Source organism: Alligator mississippiensis, chromosome 1 (assembly GCF_030867095.1).
Source record: "Alligator mississippiensis isolate rAllMis1 chromosome 1, rAllMis1, whole genome shotgun sequence".
In the NCBI taxonomy this organism is placed as follows: Eukaryota; Metazoa; Chordata; order Crocodylia; family Alligatoridae; genus Alligator; species Alligator mississippiensis.
In genome coordinates, this window is record NC_081824.1 from 225,062,577 (window position 1) to 225,087,306 (window position 24,730).

The 24,730-nt window shown below is 42.3% G+C and overlaps 1 protein-coding gene across 1 annotated transcript in view; it reads left to right on the forward strand.

Moving 5' to 3' along the window:
* The window catches only part of TMX4 (thioredoxin related transmembrane protein 4), a 67,793-nt gene that overhangs the window by 37,406 nt on the left and 5,657 nt on the right, over positions 1-24,730 (forward strand). Inside the window, exons 3-7 of the mRNA XM_019500711.2 lie at positions 4,104-4,149; positions 5,870-5,998; positions 7,084-7,129; positions 14,081-14,182; positions 22,938-23,001. Of these exons, the coding sequence (XP_019356256.2) occupies positions 4,104-4,149; positions 5,870-5,998; positions 7,084-7,129; positions 14,081-14,182; positions 22,938-23,001 (387 nt within the window). The remainder of the gene's footprint in view (positions 1-4,103; positions 4,150-5,869; positions 5,999-7,083; positions 7,130-14,080; positions 14,183-22,937; positions 23,002-24,730) is intronic.

Consider the following 24,730-nt stretch of genomic DNA (forward strand, 5'->3'; position numbering starts at 1 on the left):
TGCCCTGCCGTGTGGCCTGGCTCTACAGAAAGCAGAGATCTGTGCTGGGGGTCTCCTTGCCACTGCTGCTCTCCCTGCGCAGCCCCACATCACTGGGGCAGTGCAGGGTGGGCGGTGGTGACGAGGAGATCCCTGGCGCAGATCTCTGCTCCCTGCAAACCCAGGCCATGCTGCAGGGCAACAGTGACAGCCGTTTCTCTGCAAGCCCGGCTCCAAAACTCCGAAATTTTCCAGAACGTTTTGGATGCCTTGTTTCATTTCTGAGATGTTTTGGAGCCTTCCGTTTTGATTTGAATTTGGTGTTTTGGGTGCCAAAACGGTCTGAAACACCTCTGAAATGAAATGGTTGTGCAAAATTTCAGCAGCCCTAATCATTAGGGGCCTGGAGGATAGGCTGTATGAGGAGAGACTCTGGGAACTGGGTTTCTTCAGTTTGATCAAAAGAAGACTGGGAGGTGATTTGATAGCCACCTGTAAGTATGTCAAGGGTGAGCACTAAGATGTAGGGGAGCAACTCTCCAGAAAGGCACCCCTTGGAAGGACAAGAACCAATGGGCACAAGCTAATTGAGTAAAAATGCAGGTTGGACATAAGGAAAAACTTCTTTTCCGTTCCAGAATCTGGAACGCGTTTCCAGCAAAGGTGGTGCAGTCGCCATCCTTGGAGGTATTCAGGAGGAGGCAGGACAAGCACCTTGTTGAGCTTGTTTGAGCCCAATAACCTTCTGCTCATGGCAGGGGACCGGATTTGGTGCCCTTACAGGTCCTTTCTGGCCCTTTGGTTCTATGATTCCATATAAGAATGCCATTTAGTAAGATTTTATAAGTTTGTGTGAAGTTGCATCTTTAGATGATTATCTGCATGCAATGTTAGTGAAACCTAGAAGAAATTGAATCAGCAACTACTTTTTTGTGGGACTTCTTGTGTTTTCTCCAAGTGAGCATATGCTTCTCACTACTTTGAGTAGCAGTGTGTGGACTGTTGCTTCACTGCATGCTTTTGCATTTCCAGCGCATAAGTGCAACACTCATTCTTTAGTTACCTTTAAACAAAAGGACCCTGTCCCCAACATTTTATTGACATTTTTTCCTTGCCGTTGTAATTTAACTTCCTCACCAACTTTCCTTTCCACACATAATTGTTCTTTTAACTTACCGATGCTGAGCAGACTCTTGAAACCAAGATCGCAAATTCAAAGCCTTTATATATAAAATTCTGTTCAGTTTGTGACAGACTCATTTGCCTTAAAGAGCATTGCAAAAATGCCTTTTTTTTTTTTTTTTTTCTTGGTGAGAGCCACATGTATGATGGCTGCTCAGTTTGTTACTCTCTGAGCAGAACAAGAAAATCCAGGGGTAGTTTACTGAAATTGTACCTAGTTGACCAATAAATGAGAGGAACTTCAATCCCTGAAAAATGGTCATTGACTTCCAAGATGGGACCTCTAGATTCTAATCCCAGCGTCTGGCACCTGAAACCTAAAACTGTTACCAGAAGAAGATTCTCTCTGCTCTGTTGGACAAGGACCAGAGATTGCCAGTAACTGCTTGTCTACTATTCTGGTAGTGAAGACTTCCACACCAAGACTAGGGAGATTGGCATGTCAGACTCAAAGCAATTCCCAACATGGATCTTCTCATTAGATGCTGAAATCTTCATGTTTTTCTACAGCTTGGAGCACTGAAATCACCTGTGAGACAGGCAAGTAATCTTGACTCAGTAGTGACGAGACGGATGTTCTTGGTGCTGTTCCCAACAGCTGTCCAAGCTGTTAGGTTTAGGCACCAACAGCAAACATAAACTGTGCTGGTGACCTGAAGTCAAAAAGTTGCTGTTTGTATGGAACAGGACAAATGGTATTAGACTCAGCCTTGCTAGACATCTGATCTCCTGTTGTGGTGATGCCAACAGTGGAGGAAAACCTACTCAGTATGGCACCTTTCTCCAGCACAGAAACTAGATCTTTGCACTGAATGTAACAAAGACTTAGTCGCCAGTATCACTTTGGCTACAAAGAACAACCAGCTAAGAAGATGAGGCATTCATGTTTAGCTCTATTTGTAGACAATTATATGGTTTAAGATAAGTCCATCAAGAATGTACTGTCATCCTTCACCTGCTAAACCAACATAAGCTTCTTTGTGAATTGCAGAGAGCGACATTCATCGTGAGGCTCCTTGAATCTTTCCCATACTCAATTGATTCCAGGTTTTCCTTGGGAAGATACATTTCTGCTAGATTTTCTTTTTGCCAGCATCAAAATGAACACATCAAGAAAAATGATGTGGAAGCTGTGGATAAGAACCCACTTTAAACTTCTGAGCCACATGACAGCATGTACATGTGACACTGCCAGCCAGACTTCACTTGGTGAGATCTCTATCACTTCTCAAGCTAGTTGATAAATGTGCACATAGTAATTCCAGCTTACTGTCATTACTGGTTTTGGTCATCAGACCGTAAGAACATTTATAGAAACAGTTCATTTTTCTATGGCCCTGATGCACTGGTGATACATGACTGTGCATGAATGAATTGGGGAGAACATGGGAATCGCATGCAGGGACTTGGCTTCAAAAGGATATGACCTTATGCATAAATGTTCAAGAACTACAAGTAATTAGGATTGCTGTGGAAGTTAACCTAGCTAATAGAAAGAATTCCTCCATGCAAATTCTTACAGACAAAGTGCTTCCAATGTATTATAAATCTTTGTTTGCTTCTTTCCCATTTGCCAATTATCAGTGAAATTATGGGCATGCAGCCAACATGGGGAAACCTGAATAAGTGTCTTGCAGGAACTAGTAATCTAGAAATCATAAATGTTTTTAGAGGAGCCCTGGTATCATGCCAAGATTTTGCCACTGGGGAAATCCATGCTAGACTCATTCCTACCACAGAAAAATGTCCAAGCTCCATCTTGTCCAAGACTGTTCTGGTTCCCATATGTACTGGGACTCTCCTCTTACTCCACTTTCAGTTGCATTCTCAAACTGTCCATGTATAACGTCATAAAACTAGGTTCAAATACTGTACTCAGGCCTGCCACTTTTGTGCCTGACAGCCTGGGTATCAGCTGTTTGAGTCCTTCTTCCTAACTGCAGGAATAAGAAATGCGGTTGCTTTCTACAATGAAAAAATATGCACCCAAGGGGAAAAAAATATCAATTTGGGCAGCCCTTCATAACCGAGATGCTTTGATAGATCACATATCATAAGCAAACTTGGTGGATCACAAATTGCAAATTATAAGCAAAGCCCTGTAGACAAACTCCATCTGCTGCCATAAGTTTCACCTGTAAGGAGCGAGCTATTTTCCTCTTTAGAAGATAACATCTAAACAGTCTATGCAGTCTATTTTGGGTCTTTTATCTAGTTGTTGGTCTGCCTCTGCCTTCAAACATTAAGACTTATTTTTTACCGCCTCCAAAGAAAGTGTCCTCATTATTTGTGATGTGCAAGGCAGCAAGGTGGAACATGTTCCATGCTGTTAAGAGCTCTATCCTTTATCTGGCCACAAGCTTAAGTGCCAGGTTTCATGAGCCAATGTTACAATTGCTAGATACTTGGTGGTAGTAAGGACTCCTCAGCTCCAATCTCATGGAAGAGATTATCATTATCCTCCAAGAATGGGACCCTTTTCAGAGAGGTCTTTTATGGGGAGTTTGAATTGACAGAGAAAGAATGGTTGCATCTGTTCTATTCTTAATGCTGTCAAGTGGAGGCATTCAAGGAGAAACAGGGTACAGAGTCGTCAGATATTTAAATGCTATTTAAATGTTTAAACAGCTATTTAAAATGTTGATCTTGCATGTATGAGTTGCATATAACTAGAATAGGAACCAAAATAGAGATAAAGAACCACAGTTTCTAAAAAATAAGCCATTACTTTTTATTGTTGCTTTGATTCTGGACAGTACTTCACGTTACATAGCACTGCCACTGTTTACTGCAGGGTTTTCTAGAATAAATAATGTCATTAAAAATCCCACTGCCAACATTTTAGTCCAGAAAGACTCATCTTTTATGGTTTCTTTAGAAAATTAAAATGGAAATGTTTCAGCAGTTCAAATTAAAAATATTTTTAATTTCTTTTTTCCTAGGTTTGAGTGGCCGTTTCTTTGTCACAACACTTCCTACTATTTACCAGTAAGTCCATGTCCCTTGGGAAACACAGTGGTCTGTTTTTAGATGACTGCAAATATCATGTAGATCCAGCGAACAGATGCAAATTAAAATGAATCCTTACTTACTGTTCTTGATGGCCACTGCCTGTTGAACATAATTCTAGTATATTGTATGTTGTACAACATACTTCCCACCTTCCTTTTCCCAGAATGCTGGCTATCAGAATGGGTAAGGACATCAAAACTTGTTTAACTTGCTTCTGTTAATGCTGTTAACCACGTTGTGGTAGGAGGTAGATGCAAATATGGGTAATCCTAGGGTGGCCAGTTTTTTCTAATGCTTGGGATTGACACAGGCTGTTTACAACTATATCTTTAAAAATGTCAGCGAATACACTTGAACTTAATCTTCATTCCAAGGCAAAATACAGAAGTCTTTTTCAATATATATGTAACATTTTATCTTCAAACAGTTTATGTGTGTGTGTGTGTGTGTGTGTGTGTGTGTGTGTGTTTTAGTCTAAACATAGTATTTAGTAGCATTTGTAACAATTAACATCATAGTTAAGTTTTCCTCTGTCCTCTTTCCTGGATAATTTTAACTTTAGTTGAAGTTTTGCAGTGTCCGTATCGGCCCAAGGCAAAAATTTTCTCAAAGAATTTTATTGCAACTCAGATGACCTGGAAAAATTGCTTGACCAGGAAGAATTGCCCACTTAAAATTAATAAACAAATATAAACAGGCCAGAATACAAGTGGGGTTTCATCACAGCAAGTCACACTGCATATACTTTTAATGGATTTTTAAAAATTGGATAGCTTTTTAAATGTGTAGGCCTCTTAATATAAATGGACATGCATGCAGCCTCATGGAGAGTTGGCCAAGTTTTATGTTCTCTCTGTCTGGTGTTTAAACCATAATTGAAAGTAGAATGGACATAAATAGACTAACTTTGACATTAATTAATGCCTTTGACTAAATAGTTTCAACTGTTCTAATGCAGATGAATTTGTCTCTTGGAGTTGTCCCAAGAAAAATAGTTTCACTAACTTGCCCTGGTTAGGCTACCCATAGGACAAAATAATTTGCAACAATTTAGGGGGGAAATATATAAGCTGTTTTTGCTCAGTCATCCTTTCTTCCATTATTGTTTAAAAAAATGTTGAATGTGTAGCTCTAATAATACTTTACTCTAACAGTCTGTGTTAAAAGTAACTTTTACAGCTGCCCTTCCCCCTCCTCCAGAACCAGAGAATATTGTGGATTGTTTTCTTTGTTTGTTTGTTTTTTTTAAATAAGATTTTGTTCCCAATTTTTAGGCTTTTGGGAAGACTCCAACAACTGGATTGAGATTATATATGCATGGGTAAATTTGTTTAGAAATAAATTGGGATTTGTTTTTTTAAGTCATCACTCCCAGTAGATTGTGAGGTTCATGCAGTGAACTGAAACCTGCTATAGCAGGGGTGGCCAACCTGCAGCTCCGGAGGCACATGCGGCTCTTCAGAAGTTAACATGCATCTCCTTGAATCTTTGCACAAGCACATGACATAGCTATGGAAGCTGGTCAACATGGGCTTGTGCAAAGATTCAAGGAGAGGTATATTAACTTCTGAAGAGCTGCAGGTTGGCCACCCCAATAGAGTATTTCTTAAGTGACACAAAAATAGTAAATGAAGCATGTTACAGCAGTAGCTTGCATTAAGTAACATTAGAGTAATTACCATGTATTTGTTTGCAGTGCAAAGGATGGAGTATTTCGCAGGTACCGTGGCTCAAGAACATCAGAAGACCTTCAAGTCTATATTCTGGAGAGAAAATGGGAGGCTGTAGAACCTGTAGCAGGATGGAAATCCCCTTCTTCTATAATGTAATTACAGTGCAACTTTAAACTCTCTTCAGTTCCCCGAGTGTTCATAAAGGGGCCAGACTGATAGCTTTTAAGTCCTGAAGACCTTTGTTCTTGTGTGTGCATAGTACTGGTGAAAGCAATGTAAACCTTCACAAACTACCCTACTAAGTGTATCAATTCTACCTTGGAGTGATAGAAATTTATTCACCATGCCTGCTCAGTCCTTAGTATTTCTTCTGAGATGTGAATATTAAATATATAGAAAGTTCTTTAACGATAAATGATTTATTAGCCAGCAGCGAGGGTTCTGATTTCCATGGAGTGCTAGAATGAAACTCTTATGTCGATCACAGACTGATCATCACATAACATCTGGTCCACTTGTACTGGTTAAAGTATATTTTATTTAGGTGATGGGCTACTATTTTAAATGGTCTTTTCCGTTGCTGAATGGGAGGAGATGAAACTTAATGTTGGCACAATGTATTTTGATCTACTCTGCTTTATTTACACAGGGCTTATTTTCTGTTGAGTGAAAACCACATTTAAACTGTCAGTGATGAAACAAAGATTGTCTCTTTAGTTGCATATGAGAGTTAGGAAATATGGAAGGTTTGCATAATCCCCTGTGCACCATGGGAAAACTTGAAGGGCTACAGGAATTTTAAAAGTAGAAAGAGCCTCTTCTTTTTTTTTTCCCCCCTCAGATGAATGGGGGAGTTTGAAGCTGAGCTGGTGATTGGTTTAAGATCATGTATATCCTTCTTAGATGTTGTGGGGAGGCAATAGTGGCTGTTCTAGCCTAATGAAAGTAGTAGCTTCTGGATAGCTGCTGTGTAGAACTGTTCTTAAGTTTTTTCAGTCTGCTTCAGTTTCTTCCCCAAAATCTTTGTTGTATTGACCTGCACAGATATGACTGTTCTTGGGTACAGTGGAGGAGGGACACATTTAATTAATTGTTTACAGATATACTACAGAATTTTCTGCTGGAGGATGTGAAAGGCTGGATGTGAAAGAAGTTGGGAGAGATGGATGTAAAACGTCTTTCAATGTCACATGTCTAAGTTTTGATCTTACCTGGAATATGTTTGTTTATTTCTTAGGATGAATGGAATGGCAGGACTTTTTCGCTTATCTGGATGGATCAGGGTAAGGAAAACTGTCTACTCACACAGGGCCTGAGTATTTTCAGATTTTAAATATGTTAAACGTTGACAGTCTTATTTGATTTGCACTTTTTTGTAGTGACTAACTAATGTCCTTGATACTTACTTTTCTGTGTCGTTGCAACTCATGGCACAAACTACATGGGACTAAGATTGTTTTCCAAAAAGTTTTTAGATGAGACTGATTGACTACTAGAGGTGTTAACTGTTTAACAATATTGTTCAGCAGTTTTAACAGAATAAGCCATTATCAAATAAATACAGTGCTGGCTCTGGGAGTTGTTATAGGTCACACATAACCATAGCAGGATCTATTTTCCATTCATTAAGTTGCCACCACATGTTGCAGGTTATTGTCCTCTTAATCTTTATAGCCAATGGTTCTTGATTTAGGGGGTCTGTAAGATTATAATATGATTCAGTTCTAAATTGGACTAGGTAAATTAAAATGAATATGGTTGTGTCAAAAGAATGGGAAAAGTCAATAGCTGTGACTTCTATAAGTATACCTTCTGTCATGAAAAACAAAACTAAGAAAGATGAATGGAGTAGTGCAAGTATGTCCAATTCATTTTTTTGTGAAATTCATTGAAACTGGAACTTTTCCTCCTTAGGCAAGCAAGCAAAAAATACTGTATATGTTTTGAAAGTTCACAAACACATGAAAAACCTTTTCTACTGAGAATGTCAGCTTTCTAATATCCAGTCAAGCATTGCAATGACTTTTCAGAAGTACTGCAAAAATTTGGGAGAGTCAAGCTAATAGTATTGACATTTTCATTTTTTTCCCTATTTTTTAATTTATTTTAACAAATGTAAAAAAAGGAAGAGGGTTTGTGCTAGCTATATTGCCATGCTGTTGGAGGGCTAGTACTAATTTGCAATATAGTGAGAAAAAACTGGCAGAATTGAATCTGGTTTAGGAATCTGAAATGCAGTATTTATTCACTTCCAGTTTTGTAATTTTCTTAAGTATCTGTGTTGCTTTGCAATCCTAAGTATATCTGCATTGAATGTTTTGTTTATGAATGTCTAAAGCGACATGAATACAGATCATCAGGACTGAATCTGTATATAGGGTTTGGTCTCCTTTGTTATTGGAAGGATCTTGTTAGTGCTCTACCCCTACTTAAAGGACAACTATTGTATGCCAAACTCATGTTAGGATCATTATACCTCTACATACAGAGCTTGAGGTGTTGTCTTTTCTTATTTCTGTAAGAAAAGATAAGGGTCAAGCTTAAAATTCTTTTTCTGTTACTTACTGGAACGTCCATTCTTGTAACCACTTAAATTTTTCCAGTCTAACTGTGAGCCATTTCAGACACACTGGCTGTCCCATATTGCATCCTCTTCGATGGATAATGACACCTTAAAAAAAAAAAAAAAAAAAGTGATCAGAAGCAAGACCCATCTATTAAATATGGTTTCAGTCAGAGGAAACACTTTCATAGTTCAGAAGGGTGCAGCCTTTCTTGAAGATAATTTCTATGCAAGGCATCCTCTCAGTTTCAGTTGATGTGTTATATTTGTCATATCATGCATATGACATGCACACCCTTTTACTATGTGTTTGCTTAATTCATTGTCTTAGTGATATTAACATTAAATGCACTATTTATCTGCCTCTACTAGCCTTTCAATTATTGTGAGCATTCTGCTTTCTGTTCATTGCATTTGAACCCTTGTTAATATTTCATCTGTATCTTTCATCACTTTACTCACGTACCTTTTCATTTATAAAGGTGGGAAGCTGTTCTGACAGAAAAATTAAATGGGTTTGGAGTTGCAGTGGTTTTTAAGGTTGAAATAATTGTTTATAATAGACTTACTTTAGACTACTCCCTTCTTCTAGTATCATAAATTGTTTTCCATTGGAGTGTCTAATAGCTGTCTGGCAGGGAAACTTTTCCTGGAGATTTGGATTACTAAATCCTGCCTTCTTGTAGATATACCAGTTTGAATAATGGGGTTCTTTGCTTTTCAAGAAGTCTGAAAATTTTTTTTGGAAAGCTCCTTTAATAAATATTTTAGAAATTATAATGCATCTTACTCCATTGTCAGCTTCTTTTTATTAAAATCTTTGCAGAACAGCTTGGCTTCAATATCAGATATGGGCCAAATTCCCAGGAAGAAAGTTTAAAATAAGGTGTGGAATCCAGCCTTATAACGTTTTAAATTTCCAAAAGTTGGGTTTCAGATATTATGTCTAAGCTAGGATGGTGGAGGATATAGAGCTATTTCTTAAGTTCATTCAGAACCTGGAAGTAGTGCAATAGGCCACACTGCTTGGGGTGTAGATGTTATTATAGGCTGCGTGCTGATGTTCATTTCTATCTGAAGAAATGTCTTCCAGTAGAAAAGTAGCCTGGGAAGTGGACTGTGCAGAGTTATTCAGCAAGCTTTCTAGCCAGGGGGCCCTAGAGGGCTGCTCCAAGGGCCACATCCACCTTTAGGGGAACTATTAATGGGCAGCCTCCCCTGCCTCGGAAGGGGACAAGCTGTTAAGTGGCACTTGGCAGCTGCAGAAAAGCAGCAGCTGCCACAGACAGCTGGGGAAGGTCCCCGCCCTGGGAGAATGCCCCGTCTCCTGCCATTCAGCTGATTGGTGGGGATACTTTCTCACTGTGGGAACCATAAGCAGTGGGGGGAAATATTATTTGGGGGGCTGACCCCCATCCCTCCCTCCCACAGAGCCATTGCAGGGCTGGTTCACCCTGGTGCTGTATGCAGCGGCAGAGGAGTAACTGCACGCTGAGCAATGCTGGGCACTGCGGGACGGCAGCACCATGGTGCTGCTGCTGTTGCTGGCCACTGTGAAAAGTATGGATGGCTAAGTTCTGTTAGCCCTGGCCTTCCTCCACAGGTGGGAACCCTCCTTCTTGCCCATAGGAGGTTAGCCCCCACTCTGTGTTCTCTGGGCTGACCCAGAGGAGTGTGAGAGAATTGGAGACCACTGAGTCATGGCCAGGCTCTGGGAACCTTGCCACATGGGCATGCCACCCTGCCTTACCTTCTGTTGCCCTGGATTGACTCTGAGCAGCATGGGGCAAGGCGGAGCCATTTTGTTCCAGCAGAAAAGTATCCTATCTGGTTGTGCACTATCCTGGGTCATCTGAACAGGGGTAGCAATTGAAAAGCTGGCACATCTGGGAGCCAGGTGTGCACAGGCTTTCCCCAAATTGGCCTCCTGGCCCCTCCAGCTTTTAATTTGCTGCCCTCGCGCTCCACTGAGTGGTGGTGGGAGAGAAGGGGAAGCAGTCTCATCTGAAAGCCAGGCTTTCAGGCCCAGCTGGTGTCACACTGGCTTTTCAGTTGCAGTCTCTGCTGCTCAGCTGAGGGAGAAGGGGGGACATGGGGAAGCAGGGGGGGGGCAGTGCTCCCAGTACCTGGGAGCTGAGCAGAAGCAGCAGCATAATAGTCTCTGCCTGCATCTCACACCGGGAACTCGGGGATAAGAAGTACGTGGTGAACAGATGGCAGCTGCTCCTCCTCTCCCTTTTCTTCCTGTCTACAGGAAGGGGCAGGAGCAACTGCCATCCCTACCTTCTGCAGGCTACTGACCCTGGTCTTGGGAAGGAACAGGAGCCTTTCCTCTGGCTCCAATATTTCTGGTCCCCAGGAAGAGTTAAGCTGGAGGAAAGTTATGCAGATGTTCAGTCTCCCAGGAGAAACTCTCCCAGGAGTGGTTTAACCCTGGTTGGCCAAGTTATTTCTTTCTTGGAACAGCCATTTTTGCTCTAGGAGAAAAAGCTGGAACATCTGCACACTTTTGCTTTCTGCTGGGAGGATAACAGTTTCTTCTGGTAGAAACTGATTGTCTGCGTGTGGCCATTACATTTGCTTGCAACCGGGGTTGGTTACTATTTGGCTTCTAGGTGGAATTTTATAAAGTGTTGGTTTCAACCCCTGAAACACCAACCTGTGGCAAGTCCACTTTATAGACTACCACTAGTGGTACAACTGCTATTACTAGGGTTCTCAAGCTTCAGTTTTCTTGGTACAATGGAACGGGCTACTGGCAGGCTCTCTCTCATAAAGGCTCCTTAACTTTGAGTTTGGCTGAGATCTTTTCACACGTGCTTCCCCCCCCCCCCCCCCCCCCAACACTCTCCCCCTCCACTAAGACTTCCCTAACAGAGCTATTAAAAGAAATCTTGATTTGCCGCTTTCCTTTCATCAAGAACCATCCTGGGCCTCTGCCAACAGTTTAATAGGTATGTACCATCAACTCTTACCCCACATACATTGTGGGGACAGGGGGAAGGCAAATGACAGGGTTCTGTACGTATGCCATTACTGAAGGCACTTGACATACTTTCTCCTATGAGCGGAAGAGTTTGAAAATCACAACCCTTGATTTCCCTGAGCCCCATACCATGTTTGCTTAATTATTAAAATGTGGTTGATTAGAATGATCTATCATGCATAACACTGGGAGAAATTTAGCAGCTGCTCACAGCTGTGGATCCCTGGTGCACAGGTGTTTGGGTTTCAGATTTCTCTGAAGGAGAGGCCACAAACCAAAGTACCTTGATATCTGTAGGCATAGAATGAGCAGAGTCAGAAACGGGTTAGTGTTAGGTTTGGCAGGCTTCACTGGATACTTTTTAGTAGACTGAGCTACCCCTTCAGTCACATTGGAAGGAATGGTCAGCAGCACAACCTGTTGCTCTTCTTTCTGTTCCTCTCCCAACAAGTACATATCTTTTTATTCTCTATTACACTTCAGAGGCGGGACACTTGAGACAGAGGTTCTCTTTCTTGCCCAGGTGTGATTTGTATGCTCTTCTTATGCATGTATTTGCATGCTTTTTCTTATGCAAGCATTTCCATTGAAAATATGGTAGGATATGTTGCCTAAAGACCATATTCAGAGAGAGAGGGCAGGGCAGGGTGGCACCTCAGAGACCAACTTGTTCAGAAATGTGTAAGCTTTCATAGATAATTAACCTACTTAATCAGATGCTGCGAGTGGATTTGCAGAGGGCAGGGTTACTGAATAGAAAAGAATATGGTAATTTAAATACTGTACAAAGAAGGCAGAGCAGGCTGCCACGGTATATTTTAACGGCCTAACTTCAGACTAATGTAGCTATCTTTCTCTAAATACAAAGGATCGGGAAAGGGGGGCACTGTGAGCAAGGCGAAGGTAGATTGAAGAGATTAGTAGTTACTTTAGAGGAATTCAGAAAATAACCCCCCAAAATCCTGCAGCATGCAGATAGGGCCCGGAGGGGGTGAACTGGGGCGACTGCCCTGGGCCCTGCAGAGCTGGGCAGAGCAGCTGATTTGCCCCAGGCCCCGCACCCTGCTCAGGTTGCCTCTGCATACAGATTTGGGATCATTTGCAGCCTCCAGGAAAGTCTCCCTAGCCTTACTCTTAACAAGTTAGTCTTTAAGGTGACACATTTCCCTGCCTCCTGCCTAACATCAGACTAACCTGGCTAACTACTTTTCTCTAATCTCTCATACTTGGAGACTGGCATAAACTACAAAACAAATACCATATTTACCCAAACCTAAACACCGTATTTACCCAAACCTAAGATGGTTTCTGAATTTAAGACTGCCTCCCAATAATTATAACACATTTTTCATACAAAGGATCTAATTTTCCAGGTATAGAATCTAATTATTGGAAGGTCATCTTTAAATTAATTTACCCCACTGCTGCTGTGGGAGGCAGGTGGGGACCCCCTGCCGCCCTTCCCCTCACCCTTTAAGTTAGATATGACTCTGGCTCCATTGCCTCCTGAGACAGCCTGTGGAAGTTCTATCTCCTGCCTGGCAGTGGTGGCATGGTGCCAGCCCCAGGATGCTGCTGCACGGCTACGCAGGGGATGGAACTTGCATGTGCTCTGTGCCCCTGGATAAAATGGAGCTGGAGCCACACCTGACAGTAAGGGATTTGAGGGGGGGAGAGGGATGTGGATGGTCTGGTTGCGCAGAGGCTGCTGGGGGTGGTGGAAGGGGCAGAGGGTCCAGGCAGCTGCTCTGACTCTGACCCTGAGCCTGCCTCCCCCTCCTACTTTCTTTGTCCCCTTGCCCCCCACTTTCTCTTTGTACTTGAATTCAAGATCATGTTTTTTTTTTCCCCTTTGCTGAGTGGGTGGGGTGAGGGGGAGCAGGGATGAACCTCATCTTGGATTCAAGTAAATAAGATAAGATAAATTCCCTGAAATCTAGACTTAATTCTGATTCTTGTGAGTCTGCTAATCATAGTTTAAACCGTTAATTATCTGGATTGTTAACATCCTTAATGCTAGCAGAGCTGCTTGCTAAGTGCATTAGGATAATCTGAAGTCTTTCATTTTGTTACTACTGTCCTTTTTTGCCAGCCAATTTCTGAACAAAAGTAGAGGTGAGGACATTAGATGCAAAAATATAGTAAGAATGGAAAAGATGCAACTCTGTATTGTGAAGAGGTACCTCCATACTTACTTCTTTATGACTTTTATTTCTTTTTTATTTAATATAAATGCTTAGTTCTGCACTTTAGTGTATATATAATATACCAGTTGAAAGTAGGTATTTTGGAGTATGCAATTTTGTAAGTTTTAGGTTAACTTTCTGCCTTCAGTGCTTTGGAATGTGGTCAAGAAGACTTTTCATCTCATGATAAAGAGATTGAATTGTAAATCAAGGGAAGTGCCACCATGAAATATTGATTCAGTTTGATTTAATAGTCTAAACTTATTAGTGCTACGTTATCAGAGGAAGAAAAAATGGTCAGTTGATTTTTTTTTAAAGGTTTTTTCCATAATTATTAGAGGAAAACACAAAGGAAAGTGTCATTTGGGAGTTAACTTGAGAAGATCAATTTGAGAAATAGCTGATGGCAGAATGGATAATTGACCTTTTCTAGCCCCTTGTAGTCTGTAGTACAGTGTGTGTTTAAAAACAAATTAAATCCTTTTTTTTCCATTTGCAGCAAATTCACAGCTACTTCACAGACACTCTTGGAATTCATGTTTGGGGTTCTTATGCAATTTTCATCTTGGCCACCTTATTGATTGGTTTAACCCTGGGCTTGGTAAGCATATTTTGTTCTTAATTTTTTTCTTACAACTAAATAGGGAAAAATGTGCATTTGAAAGTACTTCTGAGATTTGTGCTGCACAGTAATTGATGACAAAAATAGCATTTCTAATGCTTTTATTTAAAATCAAGAGCTATAAGGAGGTTTTTTTTTAGCAATATATTAAGCTGTGTGTTTATAGTATGGGACTAAGCACAGCCAGTTATGCTAATAGAGGCAGCCATAATAATGGTTTTTACTAAATAGCATCAAAACACTTTGGCAGATATTCTGGGGACAGCTGTTCTTTGTGCTGACCCCACCCATTGCTCCCTCAGATTTCTTTACATGGTACCCACTACCATTAGTCTCTGTCTTGCCCCTTGCCGCCTCCTACCTCCCCAACTGGCTGTCTTTGTCCGAATTGACCACCAGCTCAAATTAGATCCTGCTGCTTTGGTTATCCTATGGGTATCCTACAGTACTAAAAATATTACAATTTTAGAGTAGACTAAATGTCAACTACTGTATTTTCTCTGTTAGAAAGTTCCCCCCCTCCCCCTCATAACAAGAGGACAGAAGCCTTGTTGCCTTACAGTCGAGCATGAGGGGGAGCATGAGGGTGGGGGGGCAGGCAGGTGCTCTGGGGTTGGGGCACCAGCTGGAGCCACAGCTGCTATCTGTCCCCTTCTGCCTCTTCAGGCCCTGCCACTCCTCCCCTGCAGCCCCCAGTTTCCCCAGTACCCCTGTGCTGTTTCTCCCTCTCTCCCCCCTTTGCTGCATTCCTTACCTTTCCTCTGTGCAACCAGGCTCTGTCCCTGCTACAGCCAGGGGCATAGAGCTTGGCTCTAGCTCACCCCTGTAGCAGTAGCATGGAACTGGCACTGCTGCTCCAGCCTGGGCCCAGGGGGAAAGATACTTGGGGGAAGGGGTTGGAGGGGGAAGACCCGGAGCCTGTGTGGGACAGAAGCGGCATGGAGGGGGGAAGAGGAGGGAATAGGGGAAGGAAGAATTGGGGCAGCTGGGGGGATAGGCATAATGGGAGGTAAGTGGAGGGGTAGGGTGGGCAGAAGGGGGCCAAGCTGCGTTTCTTTCTCATTGCCTGCCCTACCACCTCCACAATGCGTGTCCCCTAATGCCTGCTTCGTTGCTGCTTCGTCCCCTACCGCTTGCCTACCACATGCACCCCCACTGCCTACCCCTTGCTACCCCTCCTCATCACCTCTTCCCCCCACGTGCAGTAGTGGGGGAAGGGACACATTTAAGACAACCCTGCAATAATTAGGTTCCATACATGGAAATTCATAATAAATGTATATATTTTCCAGGTGTAGAATCTAATTATTGGGGGAGAGTCATTCTACATTCAGGGTCATATTGTGTTTGGGTAAATACAGTATACTGATATTCAGTTGAGCAACTTATCCTTTGAATATAGAAGTTAAATACATGTTAAATACATTTCCTTGGAAGTCAAAGTGAGTATGACAGGTAAGGAGATAACAGTCTGACTGAAGCTAATACCCCACCCCCCCTTCTACCGTGGTAGTAATTGCTTCCTTTTATTAGTGATGTTAAAAATTGGGAAATCAAAGTAGAAATATGTATGTTTACATCCATGACTTAGCTGCTTCACCTGTTTCATCAATGCACATATCCACTGTTTCTTTCTTGAGGTGCAGTATTGAAAGGGTTGGCTTATTTCTGTTGTGAATGAACTACTGAACATTTCTCAGCTCATAAGATCTAAACTGTAATTGTTCATTTGCTTTGTTAGTATTTCAGAATCAAAGTTTCTTTAAATAGCAGTTTATCATCTAGCCTTTTTGTGCTGTAATTCCAGTGATGTATAATGACATCTGAAAAGGGCATAAAAGATTAAGTGACTGATCTCAGGATCATGATGGGTGAGGCTTGAGGATTCAGACAGCCATTATATGTCCGTTTTGTCAATTTCACTAAGGCATTTGATTTGGTTCAACATACCTTATGGCTGACTGTGCTGGAGATGGGATCCCGGCTGCACTTATTTCAATTATTGTAATTGGAAGTCTGCGGTAGAATGGCAGAACTAATGTCAAAATGGTTTGCATTTGGGTAATGTGATAGAATATACCTATGTCACCTTATCTTAATAGTCTGCAATAGGTGTCAGTGAGGAAAGGTACAGTTTTAGAGGAAGCATTAGGACAGGAGATGTAGTAATATTGAGACATGTAGAGGATGGTCTTGATTACATTGTTATCTGAGGCACCACAGTGCTTGTCAATAGGGTAGATAAAGTAGTGCAAGAGTCTGATTTAATATTTCCAAGACAAAAATGATGGCCCTAATGAAAGAAAACCAAACCCTGAGCCTTCTTATGAAATGGGAATTGCTTGAGCAGGTTGAAGAGTTGTTTGGGTGTATTTTTTGTCTAGGTCCAGTCATTAATCAACATATTTCATTTGAATGGGATGTTCAAAGGATTTTAGGCACTTAAAAACAGCCATGGTAAATTTACCAGCAATCTGGAAGAATGGAAGGAATAGCTTTAAAACAGAAATTACTTTTGAAGTCAATCATATGGATAATAGTTATGTAAGAGTAAAAAAATTGCACCCTTAAAAGTGAGATTCAGGGAGTAGAAGCAACTGAATTGCAGACTGACAGAAAAATATTGAGAATTCTATGGGCAGTTTCTCATTATTTGATTGTGAGAAAATGTGAAACAGTTGATAATTCCTCTGCTTCATAAACAGCTGAGTTTGCATCGGAACTGGATTTTCTACTCTCCTCCATGTATTCTCTCCTGGTTTGTGACCCTCTTGGTGACACAGAAGTTAAGCATCTGTGATATTGCCATCTGTTGCAACTGAGCAGAGCTGGCACACAAGACTATTCTGCAATCCCCTGGTGATCATAAAATTCAGAAACTATTTCCAGTAGAAGTTTATATGACCTTGGTAACACACTGAAGTGCTGATGACCAGATTCGGGTCCCTGTGCTTTCCAGTTGTACAGCTGCTTTAATTGGGCAGGTGAGTGTTATCCTGCTGTGGGACTGAACTACTTCCATATGCAGCTCAAGTATTAGGATGTATAAAAGTTGGTTAAAGCCATCTTTTGGTTCTTCCCTTCAGTCCTATACTGAGCAAAGCATTGCTAGACCTGAGGGCTGTGTCCTGAGAATCCGATTGTAAACACCACAGAAAGATAATACGTATTTACCCACAGAATTTGGATGCAGCATGCTCTGGTCATTGATGTGTAACCTATGCAAAGATTAATTTACTGTTACAAAAATTATAGCCTTTAAACTCTGAATTTAATGAACATTTTTTAATTAATTCAAAGCAATTAAAAAGTGCGTTGCTAACCAAAAATGGACAGAACTAGTATGCTTAGCTGAGGGGTGGGCAAAATATGGCCCATGTGCTAGATCCAGCCTGCCAAAGGAGTCTGTCTGGCTGGGAGTGGGTCTCATGGCTCCACCTGGCCCAGGCATGGGGGGCAGTCCAGGCCATGGTCTGTGTGGCTTGTCCTGCTGCTCCTGGGTGCACAATGGGGCAGGGGCAGTGCAGCAGTTGGACTTTGCTTCTTGGCAGCCCCCATGGCAGCAGTTCGCTCTGCTCTGCTCTGCTCAGCTGACACTGCCAGTGTCACCACCTGCTGCCTGGGCACCCCAGCCATCCTGCCTGCACCCACTGCCATGGGCGGTAGATGGAGCAGGAGTGTGGGCAAGGTCTCCTTAGAGACTGACCTTGGACCCCTGTGAGCAGGGCATGCTGGGCTAGGCAGATACAATGGGGTTGTGGGCAGGTGAGGAGCAGCATCTGCAAGAGGGACAGGTGGTTAGGGGCTTGGGCCAGGATCAAAGGGTGGTGACAGCATGGGGCCGGGACCTGGGGCAGAGCCGTGATTCACTCCCCTCAGGTCTCCACCCATGGAACTGGTGCCTGTGGTAGGGACCTGCAGGGAGCGACCTCACACTGTCACCTCCCTGTGATACTGGTCCCAGACCCATCCAACTCCCAGATGCCACTCTCCGCCTGCCTGCAACCCTATTCCATCTGCCCAGTAGTGTCCTGCCTTTTGGGGGTCCCAGGCTGGTCTCCATGGAGACCCGCCAGTTCAGTCCAGTGCCCCCAGTGGTGGGTGTGGGGCAGATGGGCCCAGGGCTGGGTAGGATCAATTACTCCGCCCATTCCCTTCCACCCTGGCTCACAACAGCTCACCAAAACTTCTTAAGTGGCCCTCCAGCCCAAATCATTGCCAACACCTGGCTTATCTTGTGGCATTTACTTGTAGGGGGTGGGGAAACTCTACTTCTGGGTGGCTGAGATCTATTTCCCTGTAAGGCAGCATGGTTTGCTTTTTTTTTTTTAAGTTTTCCTTACCATTTTGAGATGTGCCACAGTCTTAAGTATTTGCAGGCAAGTGGAGATAAAGACAGTCTTTTCATTTCAAGTTACATTATCTTCCCATAGCAAAGCCTGTTTAAGTAGCCAGAATACACATTATGCAAAACAAGCCAGATAATTGTCCAGGAGATACAGTAACTTTATTTATGTTGAAAAGAAATATACTCCCTAAAATTCTTCCCCTTCCTTACTCCCCCTCAAGCAAACAGCCTCAGTACTTTAAATGGCAGTTGCTGGGTTTTTTTCCTTTTATACCTTAAGGTGCTTCAATGCAGCATACACAAAGGAAGCAAGAGGCAGGGGAATGTCAGTCAGTATAAATGACTTGGCTTTTTCTACATCCCTTTGGCACTTTTAGCTCCTTCAGACTGAAAGCATGGAGTTCATTCATTTAGTGTTTCTGTTAAGAGCAGAAGAATCTCCGGAGAAAAAAGGGGAAAATATAAAGAAAATAGAAGAAAAAAATCTGCTTAGCACTTCCAAATCTAGCCTCCTCATCTGTTCACCTTGCAGCTCTGTCTTCTGTCCAGCAAATTTACTGAGACAATTATTGAGAAGGCACAGAAGCAAATTATGGAAATCTCCGTGGACACTGTATTTATAGTTGTCTGGAGCAGATGTGCCGTACTTGAAATGCCTCAATGATCATTAAGTTCCTGTTCCGGGTCTTTCAGTGGAAACTTCATTCAGGACCTTTCTCAATGCGCATATGCCAACTCAAAATTAAAAAAAACCAAAAATTCTTTGCTACTTTGACTTTTTAATTTGTTCTTGGGGGTTTTTTTACTTTCTTTTTATGACCATAAACTTCACAGGAAAGCTGCAGCTGGGCATGGGTGAATTCTCTTTGTTGAATAGTTTGGCTGAAGTTTGGCTTCAGTCACTCAAGACTATTCACAAATTTTGGTCAAATTTTACCAAATAGTTCTGGTTGAAAATATTCAGAGGAGCAAGACTCTGAGACCAGCTGAGCCAGGAGATTGTGGTGGCAGCAGCAGCATTAACCACTGTGGGTGACTGAGCTGCTGCGTTGGCTCGGGGAACTGCAGGAGTTAACTCCATCATCTCTCAGTTTGCCACCAAATTCTCTGCCCCTCCAGGAGCTTAGCCGACCATATCCATCCTGCAGGCCAACATGTTTGGCAACTCCTATAGCACTGATAAAAATCAACACGGCACTAATTTTAAGAGGGTTGGATGAATATGGACTTATAGATGGTTACAGGTGAAAATGTGTTCCTCCTTGAAGCTGTTGATCAGAGGTTCATAGGAAAGTAAGCCTGGAAGGGACCTTACAAGGTCACCTAGTCCAGCCTCCAGTTCAAAGCAGGATTATCCCTGACTAAACCATCCCAGCCAAGCATCTGTCTGATCTACTCTTGTAAACTTCTGAGGATGGAGGTTTCACAGGTTTTTTAGACAGCCTTTTCCAATGCCTGACCACCCTCAAAATCCAAGTTCTTCATAATCTCCAACCTAAATTTCCCCTGCTGAAGCTTAATGTCATACTCTTTTTCCCAGGTCCTGTCCCCTATGGCAACAGAGAAAAGCCCATCCCCAGCCTCTCTGTAATTGCCCTTCAGATATTTGAAGACTATTATCAAATCACTCATCCAGTCTTCTCTTTTCCAGGCTGAATAACCCTGCTCTTTCAGCCTTTCCTTATGAGTCTTGCTTCCCAAGTCCCTAATCATTTTTGTTGCTTTGCACTGAGCTCTTTCCAAACTGTCCACGATTATCTTAAAGTGTGGGTTCCAAAACTGGACACTGTACTCCAGGTAGAGCCTTGCCAGTGCTGAATGGAGCAGAAGGATTACTTCCATTCATTTGCAAGTGATGCTTCTGTTAAGCCAGGAGCATATATTTACTGGGTTGTATTTTTTTGGTTCTGTGGCTGAAAAGTCTATTCAAATCACTGAATGTTACCCCATAATGCAGAAAAAGTATGATAAACTATTTTTGCTCAATAAACAGAAATGAACTGGGAGGGAAAAAGTGAACTTATGCAAGAATCTTTTTTTTTTTTAGCTTCTTCAGTGCACTACTTAATCAGGCTTTTCTCAAAGAAGTTTAAACAAAGCCCTTAAAGCACACTATTGAAGGTCTGTCTTATGCAACCAGTTGTCAGCCACATGGTTGATTTATTGAAAGATGGAGATACATGCTCAGTCTCCTAATGATATTTGGTAGAAATTCAGGTAGATTGCATGCAACTGTAATAAAAATGCATTGAGCATGACTAAATTTATTTGATCAAAATGCAACATGCATTTTATAGCCAAGGCTTCTACAAAAGTGTGAACTTAAAGTGGTTTAAGAGAGTTGACAGATTACAGCGTGGTTCCATTATTGCTTTAATTTGGCTCAGTTTTACCAAGGGGCAACTTCTTGTGACGTCGCAGGGGTATCTTATTTTTATGCTGTTTTCAGCTCTATAGACCACGTGTCTAATAGGTTCCTTTGCAGATTGGATCTGCGCTACTTTTTGGGGGGTGGGAGAGAAGCTACGCTATTCTTCAGAGTGTTTTGTCCTCTGGAAAATGGGCAAGTGGAGCAATCGTGCTATTCTAGCTTTTGCCATCGTACCAGAATTACATGAATCATTTTGCATGCTCGGTAGTCAGTTAGTTAATGGCTGTGGACTGGACATCTGCTTTGGTGTTTTTGAGGCAAAAAAATTGCTTGGAGTGGTTCAGACAGCGGACCTTAATTCTGACAGAATAAGTCCTTGATTAAGGTGTGGCCCTTCAGGTCCCTGGTACATATTATGCTTCTGGCACGATTTAAGATCTTTATTGTGTAAGGAATAACAACTGGCGACATGTTCATAGAATTGTTGTGGGTTTGTGATTTTATGGCACAATTATGATAACACTCAAAATACAGGTTTCCCTCGATTTATGTGGGTTCTATATATGCAAATTAGCTGTTATGTGATGACCCTTTTTATACCCCAAATTTATGATACACAAGGTAAATTCACATGTGATTGGCATTGGCACCCCACCCTCCCCAACAGGTAAGTCTGTGGGGAGGGGAATGGGTCATGGGGCTCAGGACTCACCCCAGCCCCTGCAGAAACTGCTCTGGGAGTGGTTAACCACTGGGCTGCACTGTGCCTCAAACTCCCTGGGGCTCTGCTTGTCCCCACTCACCCCAGCTCCAGGGCTGTGCTGTGCCGTGGTGCAGGCAACTGGTGTCAGCTGCTCCCGGATCTGGTGCAGCAGGATCTGGGATAAGTGATGACAGGTCGAGCCCCGGGGGGTTGGGACACAATGCAGCCCAGCAGCTGTAGGCAACTGACATTGGCTGCTCCTGGGGCTGCTGCAGCAGGGGCTGGGGTGAGTGGGGAGAAGCAGAGGCTTGGAGCTGCAGCAGGGAGCAAAGTGAGGGAATTGTCAGTGGGTGCAGCATGGCAGGGTGCAGCTCTTGTTGTTACACGCATCCCAGGAAGGCTACAGGCTGGGGGGGCTGTGCTAGGCTCTTCTCGGGGGGTGCATGCCCCCGGATCTGCATGCAGGATGAGAGCAGGCTGCAGCTGCAGGCTGGGGCTGGTGGTGCACCAGGCTCTTCCTGGTGCTTGGCAACAATGCTGGAAGGGCAGGTTGGGGGGGGCTATGGCAAATTTTGAAATGACAGCAGCTACCTACCATTTTAGGCAGGTCTTTGCCTTCTGCTTGTAGTGAGGTAGGGCTATTTGGGAGTCTGGCTAAGATGGGAAAAGAGGAACATGACCTTTTAAGTGCAGTTCCCATTGAAGGCTGTGATGCTATATGGTAGCCATTAAAAGTTTACCAGAGCCATTATTTTTCCTGCCTTGGCAAATGACACTTGCTTTGTTTTCTATTATATTTTGTGTAGCTATCTTTTTACACTTCTGATTTGGAAGACTGTAACAGCAACATATTGAAATAATCCTTTAATGGTCACTTGATTTTTTTTTTTTTTAATGGTATATTAATAGTTTATAAAATGCAATATAAGCATGTGAGAAGTGAATTAATTGTATTATAGACCATGTACATAATGTCTGTCACTCAATTAACATCTGGCTTGTTAGTCTAACAATCTATTCTGTGTGTTTAATTCTAATTTTTCCATATAACCGATTTGATAAAGGGGGTTGTACCTTCAGTATAAAATAAGCTTTAAATGGTCAAGTAATTGATATAATTGTCATGCACTACTGAGGAGTTGTACAGCAACAAATTGTTCTCTGCAGGATGGTGCATTCTCTTACATTAATGAACTTGTAACAAGAATAATTTTAAATTTCATCATGAGTATACTATATTGTAGAAATACAAATTGGATAGCAGTGCAGTGTTTATTGATTGATCACTGAACTACATTTTCCTTTTTCTCAGTTCTTGGTTTTGATATCAGACTGCCTTTGCCCAGCCAAATCAAGGTACAGAGATGAAACCTCTGGTAAGTACTTTGAGTGCATAAACAGATCTTTGGAATGATATTTATCTACTAGCGTATATCCCATTGACCTCTAGCTGGCTGCTTACAGATGTAAAAACACAAAACAGGCACTTTACTTTAAACTAGGCACACCCCTGCACTGAGCCCAGTGCGTGCCCAGAAGAGGCATCGTGTTAGTTTGACCCAACATTTCTAATGTCTGTATAGAGTGAGAGCTTCAGCAGGGCTTTTTTTTGGCTCTCTTATCCAATAGCTGATTGATCAGCTTTAGATAAAAGCTCCAACAGGTCCATTTGAAGAGTGTGATCTATAAAAATGCTGCGGAGCTGGTTCGAACTAATGCGCTACTTCTTCCAGTAAAGCGTAAGGGGTTTTTTTGGGGGGGGGGGGTTCCATGTGTCAGCAGCCTCTCTCTTTCTCTCTCTTTTTTTTTTTTTTTTAAGCTTGCATTATGGCAACGGAGTAAGTGACACATCTCTGAGCATTTCCTACAACATCCCTAACCCACTCATCCAGCCTGTTTGCCAGAAAGCTTGGGCACTACTGTCCTACAAAGATGTCTGACACTTGTTTATATTTCCTGTTGTGGAAATACTGTGAACATCCAAGTTTTTTAGTTTGATGGTCTCGAATTACTTTACAAACACCAGTTGACTTTGACATATAACTCCGTAAGGGGAAAATGGCAAAACTCCTTTTACTGATGGGGAAAGTGGGGTATAGCATGGAAAAGCAGTGGAGACCTGGAAATACTTTGGGTCTCCAGATTCCACTTTTTCTCTCTAGCTTCATGACTAGAGAGGTGCAAATGTTTTGTTCTCAGGTGGGACAGACGCCTGTGCTTCCTAACACACATTCTGCATACAGTCAGGCATATCATGTAATCCAGTACAGAGGTCAGCCGCTGACAGCCCGTAGTCTGGCAGCATTCAGCCTCTGTGGGAGCTATCCTTGCACTGTGCGGCTGTTAGCTACCTGGAGGATTGTCCCTGCACTGCAGTGTTGCTTAGCAGCAGGGAAAAGCAGTGGTGATGGCCTCAGTCCTACTGCTCACCTTTATTTGACTCTACCTTGCATCCACATGATCCTGTGCAGTACTTCAGAATTGTATGCCTGTGGGGACTGCAGGATTGTGGTTTTTTGGGTTTTTTTGAAGTTGCTAAGGCTAAAGATACAATTTGTTTGTGATCAGTTTGCTTAGTCAGGCAATTTTTTTGCTTTTGTGTCAGCACCGGAATTGAAGTTTTTGCAGTTGCAGTCTAATAACTTTTAGTGTTTAGTAGAGCTGAACTCATTCTCTGTCATTCTGTCAAATTCAGCTTCTCAAAATGAGAATTTTACTTTTTTTTTTTTTTCATGTAATGTAAACAGATTTGCTATGTAAAATTTTTGTGAAGGTCATTTTGGTGACTGCATGGTAGATGGAAGACTGATGCTAAGCAGTTTTGGAGTCCGTTAGATCCAGCTGTCTCTTACCACACAAACTACACATTTAATCATCTGATTAGCTCTCTGTCTGTATCTCTCATTCGCTCTGCTGATTATATAAAGACTGCTCCATAGGCTTTGACAGACATGTTGTTTGCATCTGAGGATAGAAAGTGGGCTTTGGAAAGTCTTTTACATTTCCTGCGATTTAAATGAGACCCAGTCCTGCCATCTTGTCAGTAAGAAGAATGTCAGAGCAAGGCTCTTCTCCCTATAAGCGCAGGAGGCACAGTTATGAATA